Here is a 26,605-nt window from a genome sequence, read left to right as displayed (position 1 = left end):
CTCATTTTTTCAAACATATGAATACTAAAAGGACAGTGTGGATAAGGTACAGAGTGAATTGTATGAAATCAAAAGTATTAATTGTTTAATGAACTACTGGAGATATCATGGACTCTGAAAGGATGAAATCCAGTTTAGGAAAGCTCCTCAGTATTGTGACAGCAGTACCCATGTTAACCTTGTTAGTAACGGTTTAACACCATGAATCTTGTAAAACACAAACTGCAAACCAATATTGGTGAAGACCTTGAATGACCTTATGATGATATCTTTGAGTAGACCTTCATTCAACACTTTTCCATCAAAATCAATTGATAGTTGATATTTCAGTGCAAAATCAAATGGACACATGCTTAAGCGTTATCATTTTAATTAAATGTGATATAAGCATTTGTGGACATCCAAGAGGTGCAGATTGGGGCAATGACTAGTCTCACAGCAGAAGAGGTCCATTTAGCAATAAAATCGCTAAAATCGGGCAAGGCTGCTGGCGATGATGAAATTTAGCCCGAAATGCTAAAAGCCTTAAATCGAGACGGTGTTCTCTGGCTGACTCAAGTGTGTCAGGCTGCTTGGATATCTGGGCGAGCACCAAAGCAATGGCAGACAGGCATAATGATACCAGTCTTTAAGAAGGGAGACCAGAAGGATTGCAGTAACTATCGTGGCATCTCTCTGCTCAGCCTGCCTGGGAAAGTGTATGCTAAGTGCTTGGAAAGACGGTGCAGGAGCATAGTTGAGTCAAAGTTCCAGGAAGAACAATGTGGCTTTCGTCCTGGTAGAAGCACAACTGACCAAATCTTCACTTTAAGGCAAGTCTTTGAGAAATCTTGGGAATATGCCAAGAATGTCTACATATGTTTTGTGGAGTTGGAAAAGGCATATGACCAGGTTCCTCGGGATAAGCTTTGGCAAGTACAGGAGTATGGAGTGGATGGCCAACTATTAGCTGCCATCAAGTCCCTGTATGAATTCCCAGAGTTTTGTGTCAGGGTAAACAGCACAAAGTCTGAACCTTTCACAGTCTCTGTTGGCCTCCACCAAGGGTGTGTTCTGTCACCCCTCCTTTTCATAATATTTATGGACTGGATTGATAGGCACAGCCGAGGCAGTGAGTGTGTCAGAATTGGAAGATGTAGCATTGGACGTCTGCTTTTTGCAGATGACCTAGTTCTGCTTAGCTCTTCCACAGATGACCTCCAGCGGACCCTGGATAGGTTTGTAGCTGTTTGTGCAGACGCCGGAATGAAGATCAGTGTGGCCAAAACTGAAACATTTGTGGTCTCAAGACAACTATCCCAGTGCACTCTAAATGTAAGTGGAGTCCCAATGAGGCAGGTGGAGAAGTTTAAATACCTTGGGTCCATATTCACGAATGATGGAAAATAGGACGTAGTGCTAGATACTCGAATTGGCTTAGCAAGCTGAATATTGCGGGAGCTTGGCCGTTCGGTAGTATTGAAGCGGGAGTTAAGCCAGAAGGCAAAGCTGGCTGTCTTCAATGCAGTCTATGTCCCCATTCTCACCTATGGTCATGAGAGTTGGGTAATGACCGAAAGAATGCGGACACGAACCCAAGCGGCTGAAATGAGGTTCCTTCAAGGGGTTGCCAGACTGACAAGACTCGACAGAGTCGGAAGCTCTGCAATTCGGGAAACCCTCAATACTCAACTGCTGCTTCTCCGTGTTGAGAGATCACAGTTACATTGGTACGGGCACCTGGTCAGAATGCCACAAGAGAGGCTCCCTCAGCAGGCCCTCTTTGCCAAGCCAGAGGGTGGGAAGCCACTTGGAAGGCCAAGGACTTGCTGGATAGATTATATCCAAAACCTTGGGTGGACACGTTTGGGAATCCCACCAGAACACCTGAGCTTGGTGGCAGAGGATCGTGACCACTGGAAGTTCCTCTTGCAGCTGTTGCCCCCACAACCCAATTAGGAAAGGTGGGCTTTGAAGATGTATGTATGTATGTATTCCCGAAGACCAACCTGAACTTTCTGATCTTTCTGAACAGTTGTATTTCAAAATCTGTTTTGAAATACAACTGTTCTTAGTTTTTTTTCTCACATCTATGAAAAGTTGTAAGCTTATAGTGCATCAGTACTGTAGATAGACTAAAGAATTTTTTTAATATTTTTAATTTAAGACTGTCACAAACATTCATATTCACAGCAGGGTTCAAACTGGTAGCCTGTTGGTTGGAGCATACATTAACTGATTGTCCAGCTAAACCAGTGGTTCCCAAAGTGGGCAGTACCGCCTCCTTGGGAGCACTAGAGCGATTGGGGGGGGGGAGTAGTGCCCTCATGAGCAAAACGGGGCATTGAATTGAAGTAAGTGGGCAGTGAAAGCATAAAGGACAAAAATTAGGTGCTGAAAAAAATTTATCATAAAAAATTTTTATGATATAACTGTTGTATAATGTAAGTAAAGGTCCTAATGGTTGCTTTATTTTCCAAAGAAATGTTCAAAATGCAAGTTATTAGAGCCGATTGGTGTTGAAGTCTGATGACAGGTCTTAACAAGCAAAGTGTTGGCGTGCGTGCACTTTTAAGTAATGAGGATTTTACAAGTCCAGTACGCATCGGCAGGAACATGTTATGACTTGTTCACCGTATAATACTATACATACGTGGGATGTATGAAATCAGTTTTAAATTGTTTCTGAATTGTGTGACAAGCAGTTGGCAATTTGATGTAGTGCATAAAAATTTTAATGCAATTCCATCCCTTGGGTACCTTCCTTACACAGATTACACACAAATCAAATTGTTGTTCCAATAAAACATCAGGTTTCATGTGAGTATTTTTATACCTATTCTTGTAAAAAAATAATTTGGTTTAGGTACGTGAAAAATTGCATTCTAGCAATTTTGTAAATTTAACCTTTTTTTTTTACAGATAATATCATGGCTGAATCCAAGAAGAAATGTAAACAATATAATATTGAATATTTGAAATACGGCTTTATTCAGTTACTTACAAACAAAACATTACCAATGTGCCTGATTTATTATTATTACGTGACACCTCTAGGGAGTCCAAAGACTCATCAAAGGAGGGCACCCACTCTACAACTCTTAGTCTCCAGTGCATTATCTACACTAACGCCATCTACTGTCTACCACCACCACTAGTACACAGACATTTACAAACATCCATGTCCACAGCGGTATTCAAACTCGCAGCCTTTTGGCTGGAGAGCAGTATGCTAACCACTCAGCCAATCAGGCCAGCAAAATGAATCTATGAAGCCTTCAAGACTAGAAGAACACATGACAAAAGTTCATGCTGATAAAAAAGATAAGGATTTATTGTATTTTCAAGCACTAAAAGAAACATTTTTGAAACAAGCAACATTGGTAGGTATGTTTTCAGCAGCATCCAAACTAGATGATGATGATGATGAGTTGTGCGCCCCTTACAACACTTCCTTACTGATTGCTAAATCAGGAAAACTGCATAATATTGGTGAAGAACTAATCCTGGCAGCTGTTAGTGAGGTCAGACACACTATACTGCACGAGCCAGCCGCTGATATTATCAATAATACAGTGCATCGAAGAATTGATGAAATGGCCCAGGATGTTGAAGACTCATTATGTATTTAGAAACAACCCAGCTCTCTATACAACTTGATAAATCTACTTTACCAGGAAATGAAGCCTTACTTTTAGCATATGTACAATACATAAAAGAAGAAAAAATTTGCCAAGAATTATTATTTGCTAAAAATTTGCTAACTGACACTAAAGGAGAATCGATATTTTATGCATTGGAAGAGTTTTTTAAAGAAAAAGAAATCCCTCTTAATAATATCTTGTCAGTTGCTACCGATGGTGCTCCAGCGATGGTAGAATGCTATCGTGGTTTTATTGCATATTTCAAAGAGGCAGTGCCAAATGTATTCACTGTACACTTTGTGATTCATCATCAGCATTTAGTTGCCAAATACCTGAGTGATTGCCTACACAGGTCATTACATTAGGTAATTACAGCAGTCAACAAAATCAAAAGTCATTCATTGAATGACAGATTGTTTGGACACTTTGTGTTGAAAATGATGAAGAATTCAATCGTTTGATCAGAACTGTTTGAATCGATTTTATAAACTCTTTGACTCAGTGTTATAGTTTTTAGAAAACAGAGATGATTCTTTATGAGTTAACTTGATTAATCTCAAAAGTGACATAGCTTATTTGATCGACTTGTTTAACAAATTTAATGAAACAAATCTATAGCTCCAAGGAGATGAGCTGAATTTAATAAAAACATAAGCTCTTATTTCTGCATTTGTGTCAAAACTTGTCCTGTACAAACGAAAATTAGGATGAGGAGAATTCAGCCATTTTCTGTCCAGTGTCTGTCAACAGTGGAAAAATGTGATGAAGACGTGCTTAGCTATTGTCAGCACTTGGAGGCTCTCCATTGTGATTTCAACCAACAATTTAAAGATATTCTTGAAATGAAAATACCCAATTGGGTTTTGGACCCATTTTCAAGTACAAACACAAGAATCTTTACAATTACAAGAAGAACTGATGGAAGTAATAACAAATGAGGAATTGAAATTAAAATTCAAAAACAGTTACCAACAATTCTGGTTGCAAATGCAGATGCCCATACTTTATCCTGGATTGTGATCTGTAGTAAAAAAGTTTTTAATCGCATTTCCATCATGATATTTAGTGAAACCTGGGATTGCGGTGATTTAAGAATGCTGCTGACAAATCTAGAGCCAAATATCAATTAATTGGTAGCAGCACACCAGGCTCATCCTTCTCTTTAGGATTGTTTTTAATATTACTAAACGTTATTTACTATTTTATGTGTCATTTTTACATATGTGCAATTTGTGTTTGTTTAATTTATTAATTTTAATAGTGTTATTAAATTTTCAGCTCCAACTTGTCCTACGTTTATGTGCAATTTATGTTTCTTTTGTTGGTTTCAATAAATAGTTTTAAAATTTTAGTTCCAAGGTGTCTCATTTCCAAACTTCAAAAATCTCTACTAGATTTTGATATTGCCCCACCATACGCAACTCTCTGATATCTATTAGCCAGCCAATCCTGAATCCAGTTGACTAACCTGACATACAAATCCATGTGCTGCAACTTAAATGTTAGTTTATCTTTGGCATCCTCAAATGCCTTTGAAAATCAAAAAAAATTGCAGTATATGCCTTTCCCTCATCAGCTGCTCTTGTCACTTTATTACTTGCTAATTTCTCCAAGATCTTAACGAGTACTGATGAAACACAAATGGGTCTATAATTTGACACTTCTAGTCTGCTACTATCCTTATGTAATGGCACCATCTTACCCTCATTCCATCCCTTGGGTACCTTTCCCTTGGCCAGACTTTCATTGAAATGGCAGATCAACAGTGCTGCCAGTTCTTTAGCACATTCTCTCAAAATCTATTGCAAAATTCCATCCAGTCCTACTGTTTTATTGATTTTTTTGGATAACCCCCAACCTGCCCTATCCCTCTAGTGAAATACCCCAATAATGTGTTCAATGAACAGTTTCACTATGTCCTTTGCATCAGTCACTCTATTCCCATTTGTATCCAACAATGTCATCCTTCCACAATCATTTCTCCTCTTACTGGCCACATAGCGAAAAAAAATTCCTTAGGATTTTCTTTGGATCTCAGGGTCAGTCTCTTCTCATATTCCAGTTTTGCCTTCCTTACCATACTAGCCACTCTCCTGGCCTGAGTCTTATATTCTTTATGATGGAAAGTAGTAGATATGATGGTCTCTATCATAACCCCTCATTTTACTTATCATCTCATAGTTCACAAACCATTTTGTCCTTTTAGGGAGCATTTCTTGGTCATAATCACAGTTTTGGTTGTTCATTCTATATTCTCTCCACCATTTTAATGAATTCAATTGATCAGAACTGTGCACCCAGTATTTGAGATGTGGGCCATACAAAGTGTTATAAAGAGGAATAATATCATCCTCATCTCAGACTGTTTTTGTTTTCTTCATCAGTCAAGTGATCCAATGCGCTATGTCCACTTTTTAGTATACGATCCAAACTTCAATTTCCTGTTCACAGTCTCGTCCTTATTCTTAATCCCATCAAGTACCATGCAGCCAAGCCCCAAGTACCTTTCATCACATGTTATTTCAGGCAATTATCTATTAGTAACAGCATAAATACCATTTCCCTCCTTTTATGTGATCTTTCTAGTAGTTGAAGTTTTCGTAATAATTTATAGTAATATCCTGCCTACGACGCTTTTCAATTATGACCAATTCCCATTTATATGATGGTTTTCAGTTATGATTAAGCCCATTATATGACACTCCAGTGAATCAACTGATGCACAGTTTACGTAGAATGTTTACAACGTCATTGCTTGCTACATCTCTTTGAGTTTTTGTGTTTTGCCGTGAATTATAAACTGTGTATAACTATTATTTTATTTTATTTTTGTTAATAATGGCAAATAAAATTCAAACTAAGAGTTCCAGTGAAAAGAAGAATACGTGTAAACCTCTTATATTATATACCATGATTAAAATTATTAAATTTAGTGAGTGTATCAAATGAGATAGGTTGTAGGCTAAACTTACCTCACACTGCTGTTATTATAATTGTTTAAAACACTAATTAATACTACAATTATCCATAAACATTGACAATCTTATTACCAAAATTGAAAAACTTTTAATGGTGTCGATTGATGACCAAACTGATTGGTATGTTTCTTCCTTTAAGCCGTCCTCTTCCTTCACTTGATGTGCTAATTTCCTAGTGCATACCATACACATACTCTCTTTTGGCTACAATTTTTCTGTAATTATTAACAAAGCCTCTTTGCTTATTCTCATCCCCCTGTCAACCACAGTTCACTAATGCCCATAACTCTTTGCCTGAGTTGAACTAAGCAATGCCAAAAATGTCCTTATTTACTGGATGCTTCTGTAGAATAGTTAATGCTGAGCTTTATTAACCATTCTACTCAATTTCTGAGCCTAAGAAACTTCATTTAGCCTTTTTTTTTTTTTTTTTTTGATCATTCTCCACCCACTCACTACGGTATCTTGGTGAGTGGGCAGAGAGTATACAGGTGAGTGGGTGTGTATATACACACACACACACTCACCGGCATTCCACCATGATACTCTAGTTTCCCTGATTCCATGCTACCAAAATGTCATTGAACAATACTTTCTCTTCAGGCATCCAACTCCAGTTCCATCCAAGTGCAGTCTGTCACTCATAAGTCCTTTCAGTTATCAACTTCACTCCACACATCCACAAACTGCATGCCATTCTTCCTGTACATTCTACACATTGACTCATTTGTTTGTGATCATGGCTCTTCCCAACTTGCCTTTATCATTCTGTGGCAGCAGATTGACAAACTACTTACTTTCTCACTCTTTGTTTTCACTTTTATTGTAAACTTTCATATTCCCTTGCATATGCTGTTTCAGACCATTCATAGATGTGATGACAATAATCTCTTTTACTTTCCATCTTTCATTATAACATCGTCATGAACATCCATGACTTTTGTATTGTTAAATTGTGAATGAAACTATGTTATGTAATTTATTATTTTTCATTCACATTTAACATTGCTTATTAAATATTAATCATGGTTTATATAAAATTGTTTATTATTCCTTAATTAAGAATTACTAATTAAATATTTATTCAAAACTTGACCTATTATTCGTTTATAAAATAATAATATATTTAGAATTTTGTATAACTAAATATATGTGGTGTAACGTAAAGTGTTAATTTATATTTAACTGTATACGTAATCAAAAAGTTAAAGAAGTAGCTTAAATATTCTGTTGTTTTTATTTGTGAAATATTTAATGTTATGTAATCACTCATGAATAATATTGGACCATACATTACATGAGCGAAATGTTTACGTGCAGTCTGTTGTCATGGAGACGCACGCGTAAACAACCACGAGTGGAGTAGAGCGTGGCGTTCGAACGTAAGGGGGGAGTGAAGGTCAGAGATATAGAGAGATATATAGAGAAGAGGGAAGGTCATAGAAGAGAGAAAGGACAGAGAAGAATTATTATTAAGGAGTGAGGAGAGAGTTTTGCGGAACCAAGATTATATAATCCTCAGGGCAGAGATTTATGAGTATAGTGTTCGGAAGTGAACCTATAAGTAGTGAAACATAAAGTTTTATGTTATAAGCGAAAACTGCTGTTGTTATGAAGAAAGGTTGATGCCGTAATCAGATAAAAGGAAACTGGACAGTCAATGCGAAAATTCTGATTAGTTCTAGTTAATCTGGATTACGATTAAATTCTATGTTGCCCTAGGAAAAGGTTATATTGATTACTTGGAGAAAAGTGAACAGGAAAAGATATTAGTACCTAATTACTGTTGTTTGGAATAGTGAAGTGCGACTTACAGTAATACAGTTTAAACTATGGAGAATATTTGTTATGTGTGTTCCGCTAATGTTAATTAAGTTAATTCATAAGTGCTCTCTAAATAATTTGATGTATTGAAGAATTTGTCTGGTAAGAGTAGTTGTATAAGTTTCTCTATTCTAGCATTAACTGTAATATACCTCCGATGCTCAAGGTCCGGGAATATATTTGCTTGGAATATAGCTTACGTAGTTTATTGCCTGCTGTGAATATAAACATTGAGCTGATAGATTTGTGAAGACTGAATAAGATGTGAAATTGTTATATTAACTTGAGATAAGAAGATTTGTGTTTTTGAGACTGTGAATAGTATATGAAAGTTAGAACATTGAATTAGCATCTGTGACCTAAGAAGATGTGTTAAGTTAATTGTATAGTTCCATTTTAAAATAGAGTTCTTGTATTTGTTAACCATATCATATATTAAATGTTTTATTTTGTTGATCTAAATATTGTGTTTGCCTGAATTCCTTATTATTGCACCGTTCATAAATATTCGAATCTTGCGGGAACCCCAAGTAAAAATGATAATAGATGATTCGGCCTAATGAGATGACTGCTAACTTAATTTAGAACTGATCCTACTATTTATATAGACTAATCTAAGAATAGGGTGGCGCAGTATAAATATAAATTTCCCTACTTTTGGATCGGTGATCATTTCGTAATTAGTTGTATTATTCATAAAAGTGACTTGAAACTAGATAGAATTAGAACACGACAGAAAGGAGTCGTCACGACAGTATATAAACAAATTTCATCAGGCACTCATCACCATATAGTACTATCTCCTTACCATCCCTCTTTCATATATTCTGCATTTTTTATTTTTTTACCAAACTGTCGCCGAATTGAAGCCTTTGGCTCTTCATATATCTAATAATTTATTAGGACACCTCTTGGCAATACTCATAGAAGGGTTGTAAGTTCTGTTTGCTACAAACTTGATATTAACTAGGTCTACCTACTCACTGATGAGACCTCAATAAAGGTTGAAACCGGTCTGGGTAGTGACCTTCTCTCATAATGTTGAACAGAAATACAGCTCCTAGGAGCTAAGTTCACATTATGGGTAAATATCAAGAATAGTGATCGGAGCTTGCTCCACCTTAGATGAGTTGCCTCAGCTTGCACTACCTTTAGGGTCAGTTGCTGCAGTATCCAGGTATTTTGCTTACGCTTGGAATCGCCGAACTTTATATAGTTTCTACTATATTCGGCATGAAACTCGTTGAGTTTCTTATTCGGCTAAGAAACGATATGGGATGTAATATCCCTTAACTTAAACAAGTCATATTTCGCCGAATTGAAGCCTTTGGCTCTTCATATATCTAATAAATATTATTTCTCCTTTCATGTTTTGTCCTGGGAAGGACTCAGCATAAGTGCTATTGCTCTCTCTCTCTCTCACTCACATCACCTTGCTCTTACTTTTTTACTGCTTCTTTTCTGCTCTTTGTCATATGTTACTCAACTTTTACTAGCTTCCACCAAACTTTCAAATACAATTTTGCTGACATTTACATTTTCTCACCTTTTGTCATTCCTCTATCATATATCATTCTCTTCCTGCACTCATTCCTAAAACCACTTCTGATACACTTGTTCAGCAGTGTTGCTTTTCCTCCACAAATCTTCACTGCTCTCTTATCAATGTTTGAATATATAAAGTCATCCATGGTGAATTAAAATCACAAATTAGATATATAGATATATTTGGTGATGCATTTACTTATCACTCCATTACAGACATCCTAGCAGCTGATCCACTAAGTTTGTAGCAACACTATACCATGCATTTGTACTCTAGCTCTTTGTACTCTAAATGGACTCAAATCAACCAATATCATTAGGATTACACTCCCTCCTCACCCATCTTGTCTATCCTTCCAAAAAGTACTCTATCCTTTATACTCAATAATATGAGATAGTATATCCGCTTTTGAGAGCCAGGTCTCACTAATGGCAACAGTGTGAGACTACAGTGTATTTGCTAAGGAACAAACTCAACCCTTTTGTTCCTTATACTCGTGATATTTGTATACAGACATAAGTTATTATTATTATTATTATTTCGGGCAACTCCAAGGAGTCGACGGACTTATCGAGAGAGGCCCTAACATCATGTCAAGAACAACTATTCAACATTCACACAGTATCTATCATACCTCACCTTGAACTCATTCACGGTCGTAGCACCCACAACAGACTCTGGCAGCTTATTCCACTCATTCACCACTCTCCAAGTTAAAAACCAAGCTCTAACACCCCTGCTAACCACATTCTTGCCCAGCTTCCATGTATGGCCCCTAGTCCTCCCACCACCAGTCCTATTCTCAAAAATATCTTCTGGATTAATCTTATAGAAACCCTTCAGTAATTTGAATGTCTCAATCATATCACCCCTTTTCCGCCTATCAACCACACAACTTTGTAATTTGTGATTTGCAACCCACAAATCTTTAACCTGTTCTCATAAGTTTCATTCCACAGACCTGCTATCATCTTGGTTACTCGTCTCTGGATCCTCTCCACCTCCTCCCCATCAAGAAGAAACTCTGGCGCCCATATCTGGGCACAGGAGTCTAGATGGGGTCTTATCAAGGCTCGATATAGAGGAACAATAACTTGTTTGTCTCTGCTTGTTAAAGTATTTTTCAGCAACCAAGTGATTTGATGAGCTGATTTAGCCACTTTTGCAATGTGCCCCCTAAACTTAAACTCCCTATCCACCGACACTCCCAAATCCCTGGCCTCATCAATCTCCTGGAGTACAGTTCCACCAATGTGATATACTGCTGCTAATCTTTTCACTCCAAAATGCATAACCTTACACTTTGCGACATTAAATTGACATCCATTTTCCCTAGCCCAGTCCTCCAAATTATCCAAATCATCCTGCAAAATTTTGACATCCTATTCACTGACAATTGCTCTACCCAACTTTGCATCATCAGCAAACAAGTGAACACTTCCTCTCAGATCCTTTCCTATATCGTTAATGAACAAATTGAAAAGTAGTGGTCCAAGAGCAGAACCTTGTGGCACACCACTAGTCACTAGCCATTTTTTGGACTCCACTTCTGGATAAACCACTCTCTGGTATCTCTCCATCAACCACCCTCCTATCCATCTCACCAACCCTATATCCATCCCCATCTGCTCCAGTTTACTGATTAGAGTTCCATGTGGTATCCTGTCAAAGGCCTTGGCAAGGTCCTGTAGAATCACTGTAAGCCCATTACCCTTATCCCGTTCAGCCGTCACTGTGTTATAAAACGTGAGCAAGTTACTGAGGCATGATCTTCCCTTCACAAAACCATGTTGTCCCCCACACAGTATCCATTTTTATCTATCCAATCCTGTATTCTTCTCTTGACTAATTTCTCCAAGACCTTGACAACGATTCTTGATATGCTAATCGGTCGGTAATTTACAACAGCAGTCTTTGAACCTCCTTTTTGCAGTGGAACTATTTTCCCCTCTTTCCATCCCCTCATGACTAACCCAGACCAGAGACTCAAATTAAACAAAATGGTCAAGGGTACTGACAATTCTTTAGCCGCTTCACGTACGACACGAGCTGTTATACCATCCAATCCCACAGATGTATTGAGTTTTTGCAATAGACTACTCACCTCCACTTCATTCACCACAATTCCTGTATAATCTATTGGTTCATTCATTTCTGCAATGTCACCACCTGGAAGATATATTCTTGCAAAGTGCTCGCTCAGTAATTCAACTATATCAGCTGATTCGGTTACCTCCCTACTATTGACATTCTTTAAAATCATTCTGTCATATACATTTTTTCTTTTACTTGCAACATATCGAAAAAACTGTTTAGGATTCTCTTTAGCCTGCATGGCTAATGTTCTTTCGTAATCCATTTTTGCTTTTCTTACCACACTTGTTACCCTTCTGGCCTGCGCTTTATACCGTTCATGTGCCTACCGGTCGCCTTTCTCCTTATATTCCCTCCATGGTTGTTTCTTTTTTTGCAGCTCAAGCTTAATGGTGTTATTCATCCATTTAACCCCTACTTGATTTATTATTTGGACTCTAGGTATACAGTCAGCCATTGCTTCATGCAAATACTTCTTAACCGCCTCCCATGCACTATCAACTTCTAGCCCTTGCAGTTGTACATGCCATGGCACTGAACCAATCACTCTCCTAAGCTTGTCATACTTACCAGCCCAATAATTCCACATGTACCCCGTCTTAATTGTAAATTCCACACCTTTAGCTACCTCCCAAGTCAAGACCCTATGATCACTCTCACCAAGTGGTGGCAACGTGATCATATTCGTTACAGCCAAATTCTCAGATGCAATTACCAGGTCAAGCACTCTCTGACCCCTAGTATTTCCCATTACATGCTGTCGCAGATAGTTATCCCTTAATAACTGCATAAAGTCCAATTCCTTCCTCCCATGTGTCCTCTCCTCCTTCCAATCAATGTTACCATAGTTGAAATCTACCATAATAATTACCCTCCTTCCACTCATTTCTTCTATTTGCTTATGCATACTATCTCCACAATCCATTCCATCACCTGGTCTATAGCAGCACCCAACTGTATATTTTGTTCTGCTAGTTTCAATCTCACACCATATAGCCTCAAATGTGCTCTTTTCTCTATCGTGCAGTTCCACTTCTATTCTTCTTGGCTGTAGCTCATCAGCTATCATCAATAACACTCCTCCCCCCATTTTATTCTCCCTGTCACTCCTGAAACACACCATACCCCTCACATTCAATCCCATTAGCTGTGTCATCTTCTGTCAGCCATGTTTCACTAATGCCAATAACCTGTGGTCTGGAAGTGCCAACCAAGGCCAAAAATTCTTCCTTCTTGTTCCTAATACTTCTGGCATTTGTATACACGAATTGCAGAAGCCGATTTGTCCCAAATCTATTTTGATGCCTTATACTAACTATCCCATTCTGATTCGTGGTCTTTCCTATTCGCTTGGGCATATTACACACATTCCCATACTCAACTGTCTCCCTAAAATATGCATATCTACTCCTCCCCCCCCCCCCTTAATAACTCTAGTTTCCCTGATTCTGCACATTCACTTCCACTACATTCGACAACACCTTTTCAAGTCTCCTTACACCAAATCCATTCAAATGTAAACCATCCATTTTATATGAATCCTTTCGTCCATCGAACTCATTCCACACATCCACAAATTCCACACCACTCATCAAACATAATTCATGCAAAAAGTCATTAGCAATTATGGCCCTCCTTCTATACTCTTTACTGTCATACCGTGGCAACAGACTCACCATCCTAACTCTCTCACTCTTCTCTTTTGCTACCTCAAGCAATTCTTTCACATCCTCACTCATAGCCTTTTTGTTTCCTTTCAAATCATTTGTACCTGCCAACACTATCAATTCTTCATGTTTTTTTTTTTTGTATACTCACCTTTATGGTTTATATGACACAGTTGGATAACTTTCAGTTTCCTGTTTATATATACTGCTCCATTACAGACATCCTTATACATAAACCTAAACCAGATGAACACACAGTCATCTTTACATCATAATCACCTCCATGATTAAGCATGTCGGAAACAATAATATAGTTGCATAACTTAGTCTTCTTATGCACAGATTGTCACTATTCCTTTCATCTTAATCTAGTTTCCCTTACTCTCTGTGTTAGGTGTCTCATACAAAAGAATAATTTCTCCAGATTCCTGATACCAGATATATTCAAGTGCACGCAGTCCCTCTTATATAAATCTCATCTTCCTTCACACTTATTCCACACATCCAAAAATTTTCAACTTTTCTTTTGACACTGCCTATGCTCAAATCATTCACCATCATAGCATCCTTTTTTTTTTTAAATTCCGTGTTATGTATTAACTATTTTCACTTTCTCACTCTTACTTCTTCTAGCAGTCCTTTCATATCTTTCTCATACTGTATTTATCACCAGACAACTCTTTTGTTCTGACCAGAATTATTATTATTTTTTTTTCCTTTTCATGTATTAAATTTTTGATTTTAGCACCTGGCAAAACTCAAAGTAGTAACATTTCTAATTTGGCATATTTTATTATTGACTCCATATCATATATAATATCCTTCTTTTTTATAATTGATTTTATCTACTTGATTATTGTTACACAATGTCTTATCTGATTCAGTGCTTAATTTGTTTCTCATTGGCTGCTTACCCTTCATGTCCTTCCGATGCCTTTCTATTCGATTTTTGACCTTTTCCAGTTCCCTTGTTGTTTGTCTGATAATTTGTTTGCTAATGATTTGCGTAATATTTCCATAGTTAATTTCTGAAATGGCTTGATTCTGTTCATTGGGATAAGCCTTTTATTGTTTACAATTTCAGTTGCATTTTTGCTATGTTGTACTTGTGAAGACAACAGTACCATTACAGTACTACTAGATTAGTACCATTTTACAGTACTACTTGAATGCTGCATTATTCTGACAGAATATCAGAAATATGTACATTTATGTGTGCTATAAATAAATGAAAATCTTAGTTAATATACTATAAAATACCACGAGGGTTGTTTGAAAAGTTCGGTAAATTTCCAATAGACAGCAACACAATTCATTTATTCATACCAGTGTTGGTACATAATCTTCTTTTTCATGACTCTAGCAAAATTTTAGTCACATGCGATGCCTATTTCTTTTTTGGCAAACATTGACAATGAAGAAAAACGAGTTTCGTGCAGTGGACTGTCGTGCAGATCAAAGCCAAGTTAGATGCAGTTCATGGGACTCTGCACCAGCATTAAAGACTATTTATTTTTGGATAAACAAATTTAAACATGGTTATAAGTCCATCGAAGATGAAATGTGCTCTGGATGCCCATCTGAGGTCACTACAAAGGAAATGATTGGCAAAATCCATGGTTATGGAAGACCGCTGAGTGAAAGTGCATGAGATTGCAGAGATTGTAGGTATCTCAACTCAATGGGTGTAATCCTGCATGAAAAATTGCACATGAAAAAGCTGTGTGCGTGATGGGTGCCACGATTGTTAACTGTTAATCAAAAACGCATGCAAAAAGACATTTTAACACAGTTTGCCGATGTTTAATTGCAGTTTGCAGAATTTTTTGCATCACATGACTCTAGATGAAACTTGGATCCACCATTAACACCTGAGTCCAAGCAGCTGTCAAAACAGTGGACAATGCCCAGTGAAAGAGCACCGAAAAAAGCAAAGACTGTTTTCTCAGTTGGGAAGGTGATGGCCACTGTTTTTTGGGATTCCTAAGGAATTATCATGATAGACAATTTGGAACAATAATAGGAGTCTATTATGCACCATTGTTGCATAATAGACTCCTGTTATTATGCAATTAAAAACAGCCAAGATTGGTGCACAAAATGTGCTCTTTCATCAAGACAATGTGCCATCCCACACATTGGCCATTGCAATGGCAAAATTGCACGAATTGAGGTTTGAATTAGTTCCACATCCACCGTATTCACTGGACTTGGCCCCATTTGACTTCTTCTTGTTCCCAAATTTAAAAATTTGGCTCGACGGGAAAAAATTTTCTTTGAATGAGGATGTCATCAAGGCTGTCAGTGATTATTTTGCACAATTTGACAAATCCTACTTTTTAGATGGGATGAAAAAATTGAAACCTTGCTGGACCAAATGTATAGACATTGATGGAGACTATGTTGAGGAATAAAACCGATTTTTCCAAAAAAGTGTGTTTAATTTATTTTTTTGCCAAACTTTTCAAACAACCCTCGTAATTATTCTAAAAAATAACAGCAAAACAAATTAGTCTCCAGTTTCACAAGTGTTAAATAAATCAACCCTTCACCTTATTGTCTTCAACCAGTATCCTTAGTGACTGGAGAGGAAAAGGGAGGAAACTCCATATGAATAAATAAATAAGTGCAAAAATATAACATCATGATATTGTTATTCTGTGGGTGTGCACTGCATATCTAGCATACCCTGAAGTCGTTATAATTTCCTTACATTGTTATATGATCAATTAATCTTCAAAGTTAATTTCTGCGTATTTCTGTATTAATTATTATTATTATTTTTTTTTTGAATATGTGGGACTATGTAAAGGTGTTTATAATTTTAAGATTTTAACTTCATCACCAAATTGTGTAAAATATATATATATATATATATCAGGATGTGCTAGGTGTGTAGCACACACCCACAGAATAACAATATTACTGATGTTATATTTTTGCATTTATTATTTATTTATTCGCATGGAGCTTCCTTCATTTTCTCCCCATCCCTTATTTATTTATTCATATGGCATAAATAAAATATGCAGTACAGTACACTGTCAATTTAAAAACATATAACATTAAAAGCCATTTTAAAAAATTAAAAGGTTACATCCATATTAGTCAAATAGCTCATAGCTTCAGGAGTAGCACTTAAAAACTCTGATTTGGCTCCTGAATATGCTCTAAGATAACATTGGGTCACAATATAGTCCACGGTTTGTTTTTGAGCTCCACAATCACAATGTGGGGACAGTTGTTTACCCGATTTAAAAAGCATGTCCCCACATGCACCGTGACCGGTTCGTATTCTATTAAGCTGAGTCTAGGATTTTTTTGGAAGGTTTGAGCAATCATCAAAACACTCTTGTGATTTGTTGATTAAAAAAATTTGTAATATCATTTGTCTGGCTATCCCACTGTTCTTGCCAGTTTTGCTTCAGGTTGAAGTTACTGATTGTAGTAGTTGTTTGACTAATTGTAGTGGTGGATGTCTCAATCGTTGTACGCTTAAGTCTGGGAAATGTAAGTGTATTGGTAGAGCTGTTTTCTCCAGAATCTTCTTATACTCCTGTAAGAGAGCTTTAGTTCTGCACTGACTTGGTGGAACAATGTTGCTAAGAGCTGGAAGCCTGTGTGTGGGTGTTGATTTAATTGTACCAGAAATCAGTCTCATTGTATTATTTAGTTATCAACAAGTTTAACATGTGTGCTGTTTAGCCACACTGAGTGAGCAATATTTGGCAACAGAGAAAACTAGTCACAGAGCTGTAATCTGTAGATTATCGGCTGTTGCTTCCCATGTCATGCCTATTAGTTTTTGTATTATGTTGTTATGGGTTCTTAGCAGAAATGTTTGTTAGATGTTGCTTATAAGAGAGCGTGTGGTCTCTTATAAGGTCACGCCCAAGTACTTTGGAAACTTATTGTCATAGTAAGCATCCTTCAAAGCAGATATGCAAAGTGACATCTGCCATGTGATTATTAAGGTGCAAGCTTGATACTTCTGTTTTGTCTGGATTGAGCTGGAGCCTCCATTTTTTGTAATATTCACCTATTATTTTCAGGTCTTTTGTAAGCACCTCTTCGGCATAACTCATGTTTTTGTGTCAAATGGCAATTACAGTGTCATCAGCATAACAGAACTTGTGTGAGATGGTGGTGGGTAAGTCGTATGTGTATAGATTATAAAGTAGGGGTGCCAATACTGATCCCTGATCCTTGTGGAAGACCATTAAGTTTTCATTGTGGGGACATTTTATTTCCTAATATAACTTGAAAGAAACGTTCCGTGAGCATGGAGGAAATTAAGTGTGCAGTCCGCTTACATGGAGAATTATAAGACCTTCATGCCAAACTGTATCATAGGCTGCTGTTAGGTCTAAGAAGACAGCTGATTTTTTCTTGCTTCTGGAATCCAGCTTCTATGTATGATGTTAAAGTGAGCACTTGGTCACAGCAACCACATTTTTCTCTAAATCCAGCTCGTTCAATCAGGACACGTTGCATGATTGGTATGGACAATCTGTTGTACATAAGGTGTTCCAATATTTTTTAAGTGAAACTAAATAAAGCAATAGGTCTGTAACTTTTTGCCTCCTGGGGCGGTTTTCCAGCTTTAAGGATAGCAACTATTTTTGACTTCTTAAACTGGCTGGGTAGTCGGCCAGTCAATAATATATCAGAGAAGAATTTAGAAAGCCATTTCATGTATTTGGCCTGCTATTAATCAGGAATTCAGAATGGATGACGTTGAATTGACATCTGTTTTAAATCAATGTCGATTTAAAACAGATTGAGTAAAACAGATGTCGAATCGACATCTGTTTTACTCAATCTTTACTATAGATGTCAATTTGACATCTATAGTAAAGATTGAGGCATATTGTGAGAAAGCAGGGGCATTTGTTTTTAATGCTCTAAGTTCTTTCTTAACTTTCTTGGTATGTTCATGGTCCCTTGGTACCCTTGACATATTGACGATTTGATTAGCTATTTTCTCAGGAGAGATTGTTATGCTTTTTCTTTTACCTAGATTAGTTGTGGATAGTTTTTGGAGGACATTCTAAGCTTTTCAACTTGATCGTTTGAAGTCAAGGTTTTCAACTATATCAATCCATTTTGTTTTTTGAGATGAGTTCAGGCTATGTAGTAATTCATCTGCTATTTCAGGATCTTCACTTTTGATGAACTCTATAAAGATTTTCACTCTCTTCATTAATCCAGGAACATAATCTTTTCTAACCTCTAGGGATATATTTTTTCGCAGTTGATATGATTGCTCCTACGAATCTCTTGTACTCTGCAACTCTACCAGGTATCCATCAAACACATTTATCTAATTTATTTGCAAAATTTTTCCAGTTTGCTTTTTTTAAAATTCCAACCTGGTCACCGAAAGGATCTTGCTGTAGGTAGTATCATACCAATTTCTAATAACACCAGTCGATGTTGATAAGAGGTTGTGTGGGAAGTTAGAAAGTATATATTGTCCTGCTGGTAATTGTTGCCCTTTTGTATTTAATGAAACAAAACATAAGTCCGGATTAGACTCCATTTGCCATGCTGCTGATCTAAAGTTATTTTGATCCTTAGCATCAAATACAAGGTGTATATTATTTATTTCAGTCCCATTGAAAGAGAGCAGTACCGCAGTTGTTGTTATCACGGTACTTCCATTCTTCATGATGAATAAACCTCCTTTAACTCTGATGTTAAAGGAGGTTTATAGACATTGACTATTGTTATGTTGTGGATTTTAACACTCACAAGATGGGTATCGTTATCACTTCTCGTTGTTAGGAAAGACAAAAGCATTTACTATATCATCCTTAATATATGTTGCAATGCCATAATTCCAGTGGTATGTAGCACTAATCAGGGTGTAACCAGTTATTTTTCCTCGTCTGTTAAGGTCATCTTCGTTTTCAGCATGCATTTCTTGAAGAAGCACATCAATGTTATTTTCTTGTAGTATTTTGCAGAGATAATCACATTTTGCCCTATTAATTCCCTTGATATTCATTTGACACATCTTAAGGCTAAATCCCAATTTTTTCTGTCAGCATCATCAATAAAATAATAAAAACAAAATCAGTATTGTTTGATTGCATGCCTTAGCCAGGGGAACTAAGTGTTAGACTGGTTGCCAAATTGTTCTAGCTCAATTAGCATTACCCAGGGTGCACCACGCAGAAGCAAGCTAGATTACACCCCTTCCCCATCCCTACTGAGGTGAGTTGAGCCCCCATGAGGGGGGGGGACTCAACTCGCCTCATTTATTCCTGTTAAAGACTCCATTAATTCTTTCCTGGCTAAGCAATATTCCTAAAATTAAACACAATATACTAATGCTTCATGAAGAGGACACTTTTCAATGCGTAAACATTGCATCATATTCGTGTTAATAGCCCAGGTATGGGATTACAAATATAGACACCATGAGCCCTCTAAACAGACATACAGATGGTGCAGAGGGTGAAATTCTTAGCATTCCAGTAACAAACCACCCAGAAGACAAGGTAGGGTGTACGCTGAGACAATAGAACCCAGAAATTAGTGTCTGCAATTAGTCATTGTGTCAACCAATCCAATTGAATGTTGTCATTTTTCACGAGTTGCTGTTTCTGTTTACTGAGTTTCATATGTTTTCCGCATATGATGTGTGAACTGACATGTTTAGGACACCAATATAGACAAGTAATTTTCTATAAATAATTTATAACTTTTTTTCATATTTAATAGGAGACAGTGTTGACAATCTACTGAATGTCCCATTTTCTGCTAGAGCTTTCATGAAGTGTATGATTATAGTCAAAACAGGTTGGAACTTGTGTATAAATAAGTAAAATGAGTTATTTCAGCCTATCTTTGATTCAATCCAGAAAAATAATAATTTACCAAATGATTATTTTTTTCCAATTTCTGCATATTATATGACAGTATTTAAAAATTGTATCAGAATTCAAATTACCCATATCTGACTCTACTATTTGCCAATGATAATCTAATCTCACTACGAAGCGTAAATCCTTTGTGCTTTTCATGTAAACGTTGTACGTGAAGCATAGCTATTGTTCATTTGACCTCTATGCTTTCCATATTAAAATTATATTAATTGATACATTAACGTATTCAAAATTATCCTACAATTAATTGCATGGTACTAATTAAGATGAGTGCTAATTTGCTATGCATTCTTAAAACTTTCATACATCAATAAAAATGCAATCATATGTTCAAATCTATGTGAATTTTGTAGCGCAGGTTGCCTAACCCACATGACAACACAACCTAAATGGTCACACAACGTCACTGATATATATATATAAAATAAAATCTGCTAATGCTTTTTATTCCCCAGTTGGAATAGGCGAGGCTATTTAGCCCTGGCTGAAGACTATCAATAATTTCATTTGGCATCTTTGGAGGAGAGTATGGCAGACAGTTGTAACCACCTCATCATCATCCTTAACCATAACACTATATATTGTCTGAAATAGTGCGAGTTCTACAGTCAATTTGCTTGATTTTACAGGATGAAACATCTGAGTTTCCAGGCAGAAAAAACCATATTTGCCTGTGCCAGAGATCAACTAAATTGAGAACTTAGAAGTTCTTCTAGTTAGGGAATAGAATTGAATTTGTCTTTCTTTTGGTAGCCTACTATGGATGCAAATACCATTTCATCAGGGCTGCATGCCTATTATATATATAATCTTAAATTGAAACAGCTATGTTAATTTGCAAATTTTCAGGTTTGTATTTTCATAAGCTAGTAATAAACTTGAATATTGAATAGAATGATGTCACTGAAGAAGAACAACGATGGGGCTCTAAAACAGTAGAAGGTTCAGGAAGAACTGCAGGAGCAATTAAGTAAGTATCTAGAGGAATGATTTATTTCTTATAAAATAATGTGAGAATGTATATTATCTTTAATTAGATAGTGGTGGTATCAGTTACATCTTGTTATGATCTTGCACTGAAAAACTATACAAGATTTGTCCAGAAAATTCCTGAATTTTTTATATAAAAATTTTCCTGTCTAACTTAAAAGCCATTTGGTCCTGTCACCTTCAAAGTGCTCTCCTCCACTTTATATACACCTGCCAGTGTTTCTTCCATCCTTTGAAACATTTCTGGAATGCTTTTTTCAGGATACTGCACAGTTCTGCTAGCTATTTTTTATTTATCGAGTCAATTGGCTCAAAATGTTGGCCTTTCAATGTCAATTTCAAATTGGCGAATTAAAAAAAGTGCTCGTGCGAGATCAGGCAAGTAAGCAAGCTATGGAAAGATCATTGTTTCATGTTTTGCCAAAAATTGACGGATTAGTAATGATGTGTGGGTGCATTATCATTATGAAGCATCCATCAGTTTTTCTCTCCAAGCATCAACCTTTTTTTTTCTATTCATCAACCATGAATTTCATCATGAGTTTGTCAATTGTTCACCATGAATTTCTTCCACAAAGCAAGATAGCTTCACGAAGACATTGCATTACCTCAAGATATTACTCCTTGTTCACTGTCTTGCGTTGTGGAAGAAATTCATGGTGAACAATTGACAAACTCATAATGAAATTCATAGTTGATGATTGACTGCACTTGTCTCACTTTCTCAGGTCGTTCGTGGTGCCCCCTTTTAACACCAACTATGACGATTGAGCTTTTGTTTTGTTGTCATTGCCTTCGTGACTTATTTTTAATGGTATTAACAATTCCAAACAATTTTATCAAAAGATGTTTTTATTAACTGTTTATATTTTGCTGAATTTCAAATCAGCATCATCAGAGCACAACACAGCTTGTATACATGACAGTGAGTAAGTGAAACAATACAATTGTAATGGACAAAAGATCTAAAGTCCTATTTCGTCACCCTCTGATGTTAAAAAAAAATATTAGAGGGTGACAAAATAGGACTTTAGATCTTTTGTCCATTGCAATTGTATTGTTTCACTTTCTCTCTGTCACGTATACAAGCTGTGTTGTGCTCTAATGATGCTGATTTGCAATTCTGCAAAATGTAAGCAGTTAATAAAAACATCTTTTGATAAAATGGTTTGGTGTTGTTAATACTGTTAAAAATAAGTCATGAATAACCGTCAACGCCTAAGCTTATCTGTTAGCCTTTCAAGGTCATGGTGAACATTTGACAAACTCATGATGAAACAATTACGTTAAATGTCCTAGCTGTAAACCGACATCTCATCCCCATTAATGACATGTTTTGAAAAGTTTTCATCTTGACTGAAAAGCTCTTGGCTGACTTCAACTTGAATTTGTCTTTGATCGTCAGTCAAAAGGCAAGGCACAAGTTTGGCTGCAATGCGATACATGCCTAAATTTTGTGAAAGAATCTCATCACAGACAGTTTTTGCAATGTTTAATTCTTCAGATACCTCATGAACAGTTAAATGGCAGTTAGAATGGATGACTTCACAAATTTTGCAACATTTTCATCAATTTTTGATGTTGGCCATCGTCTTGAACAGGGATCATTGTCGTCTGAAGTTCAGTTATTTTTGAAATGTTTCCACCACTCGTACGTTTGAATCCAGCCTAAAGTCTCATTTTATGCTGTTTTTAGCATTTCAAATGTCTTTCCGTGAAAGATTTTCCCAATTTGATGCAAAACTTCACATAATTTTGTTGATCATGAAGATCGTTCATTTTAAGCACAACAAAAATAATCACCCTACACATCAAGCATGTGTTGACACAAACAGATGTAGTATAATAATGTTACATTGCAGTTTTCATTGGGCTATTTCCCAATGTTGCCACTAGATTTCAGCATATGAAGCACACACTAGTAGCATTTGTTGTCATGATAATTCAAAAGTTCGTGAATTTCCTGGACAAACCTTTTATGTCTGATCACTCATTGAATGATCATGAAAGGAACTATTTTCTTTCTCTCTATCAAGTTTAGATGTTTGCTGCCATAAAGTAAGTTGTCAGCTTAATTGTTTAATCTCCCTAACTTTACAAATAAAAACCAAACTGGAAGATATGCATTTAATTATACTCTTGATTCTGTATATGAATTTGGTCTTTTAAGCTATTTTATTACAGATAATAATCTTTGATCCTTTCTAGATAGGCTTGCTAAACAGTAATCACAGTAAATAACTAAATGTACAACTAATCATCTGGATTCAACTCTGTTGGAATAGGGGAAATTCTTTTAATGATCTTTTGATAAGAAAAGTGATTGGGTGCATGCATAGCTTGAAAACAAGTTAAGCTTACGTTAAAGATACCAAGCAATTTTAAACTTGGTTTTACTCAATTTTTTCCCAAGTGAGCAAACAGACAAAATGTCAAGTTTGCGCCTGCAATTGATGCAAGACTAGCTGATCCCACAGGTAGTGCAAGACCAAGGCAACTCATGGTAAAGGTGGAGCAAGCTCTGATCACTAATCTTAATATTTACCCTTAATGCCAAAACACATCTCCAAGAAGGGGATGTATGATGTTTTGTATTAAAGGCAAGGGGCCACTACCCAGACTGGTTTCGACCTTTATTGAGGTCTCATCAGTGGGAGCCAGGCTAGAAATACCAAGATTTAGTAATGCAGAGCTTGTAAGTATTTTACCAAAACGAGTTACCATAAGGTGTTTTAACCTTATTAAATAAAAATCTCAGGAGGAGATCTAGATGTAGAAAGTATTTTTAACTTGGGTATAATTATGTTAAAGATACCAAGCAATTTTACTTGACATTTTGTCTGTTTGCTTACTTGGGAAAAAATGGAGTAAAACCAAGTTTAAAATTGCTTGGTATCTTTAACATAATTATACCCAAGTTAAAAATACTTTCTACAAGTTAAGCTTACATTGAAAAATAAGATTGCTTCAGATAAATGAAAAACAAAACATCGAAATCATCTTCCAGTGCACATCTTTTGCATTAATCTGAATAAAAGTAACCTTCTATCATTTTATATGAAATTATAAGAGTAATTGAAAATTTCTTGTCATTTTTAGCAGTTGTAATTTAATGAAACAATAATAATAATTATTATTATTATAAAATTATCCCTCCTATAAATCAGAAGGATCGCTGTAGGCAGTCCTTTGCTATACACAAAGTTCATTGAGCTCTGCCTGAAATTATTCACCATTTCCACACATTACACTCTCAGGCAGTGCATTGAACTAACCAGTCACTTTCTATGTGCAAAGAACCTGCCCATAATTCTCTTTCTTAATCCCCTCCTTATGCAGCTTCCATATGGCTCATCCATTATGGATGACCTCTTGTTCTCTCTTTGTCTCTCTCAATCCTCTGAAAAATGTCTTCTGCATTTAACCATTCTTTCAATTCCTCATTTACACCCCATTCCTCTTCCTTTTTCCAGGTGAAGCCATAGCATTGCTCCAATGAGCTGGCTGTTGCCATTTCTTCACTTTCCTTTAATCGTGTAAGAACATGACCAGCTATTCATCTTCATCAACCTCTGCATCACATAGTTCAACTCCATTATTGAACAATCTTTTCATTCTGTCTACTGCTGCTTTTTTTGGAATAGCATTCTGTTTTAATCCCAGTGAATGCAACCCTTAACTTTTCAGGAAACATGTCAATAGATTTCTTTCTTAGCCTACACAAGACACATTATATGTTTAGTGAGCTCTCTTGTATCTGGTTAATATATATATTATCCCCCCCCCCCCCCCCGATATCAGCTTTATTTGTATCTCATTCTTATCATCCCACCTCTTCCTGTTTGTGAGAAGCTGTGCAAAGAAATCCTTCAATCCATCTTCATAACAAAGATGCACGTGATCTGTACTCTTATTCATCGTGTGATTTCATAATGTGATTCATATGGATCACATTATAAAAGAAAGTGGTATCAAGCCTGATATTAGAATTGCAGATGTCAAACTTAGCTCTTTGTTTTATGCAGATGATGTTGCAATCTTTAAAACATTAGTGCAAGTCCCTAGGATTCAGTAACTAAATTGAATAACAGCTGTAACAAAATTGGACATGAAAATCAGCAATAAAAAAAGACCTATGAACAATGAAAATAGGCAGGAGCATAGAAAACTGCATTCTGAATGGAGATCCAATAGAAGTAAAATATTTCAGCTATTTAGGCACAGTTTTTAGTGAAGATGGCAGGATAAATCTGGAAATTAATAATAGATTAAGCAAAGCTGATATGGTGGGTATCCAGCTGAATAAATTTATATGGAATAAGAGAGAAATTAGCCAAAACACCAAACTAGCAGTATACAAGACAGTGTTTAAACTAGACCCTCAGAATCCTTGTATCTGTAGTCTAATCTTTGATCAAGCTTTATTTCTAACCCAACTCTCAGATTCATAACTTTAAACTGGTTTCAATACAGACAACAGAATAAGCTTTACTTATTCTGTTGTCTATTTCCAGATATAACTTCCCATCCTCACTAAAAACTGTACCTAAATAGAAATATTTCACTTGCTCTATAAGTTTGCCATTGAGAATGTAGCTTAAGTTTTCTATGTTCCTGCTGTTTTCATACCTTTAGTCTTTTTTATTGCTGGTTTTCATGCCAAATTTGTTCTGCAGTTTAGTTAGAGAAACCTGGAGACTTGCACTGGATGTGTTCACAAGTACAACATCATCTTCATAAAGTAAAGAGATAAGTGTGATGTTTTCGATTATAATATTAGGTTCAATGCTGCTTTCTTTCATGATGTGATCTATATAGATGATGAATAGGAGTGGAGATAATGTGCCAGGTTTAATGCCACTTTCTTTCATGATGTGATCTATATAGATCATTGGTTCCCATCCAGTGGTATGCGTACCCTCAGGGGTACGTGTTGGGCCATTCAGGGGTACACGAAAAATAATCAGTAATGGCAAAAAAACAAGTAAAG

The 26,605-nt window shown here is 36.3% G+C and overlaps 1 protein-coding gene across 2 annotated transcripts in view; it reads left to right on the top strand.

Moving 5' to 3' along the window:
- Cortactin (cortactin) overlaps positions 1–26,605 on the top strand; it is a 280,366-nt gene that overhangs the window by 6,027 nt on the left and 247,734 nt on the right. For both annotated transcript variants that reach the window (XM_090405825.1, XM_090405824.1), the window contains exon 3: positions 21,519–21,595. In XM_090405825.1, the coding sequence (XP_090261951.1) occupies positions 21,519–21,595 (77 nt within the window). The remainder of the gene's footprint in view (positions 1–21,518; positions 21,596–26,605) is intronic.

The sequence above is a fragment of the Typopeltis vanoorti genome, chromosome 15 (genome assembly GCF_054136105.1).
Source record: "Typopeltis vanoorti isolate ZY-2024b chromosome 15, IOZ_Tvanoo_1.0, whole genome shotgun sequence".
In the NCBI taxonomy this organism is placed as follows: domain Eukaryota; kingdom Metazoa; phylum Arthropoda; class Arachnida; order Uropygi; family Thelyphonidae; genus Typopeltis; species Typopeltis vanoorti.
The sequence above is the reverse complement of the archived record's forward strand: the minus strand, read 5'-3'. Positions and strand labels throughout refer to the sequence as shown.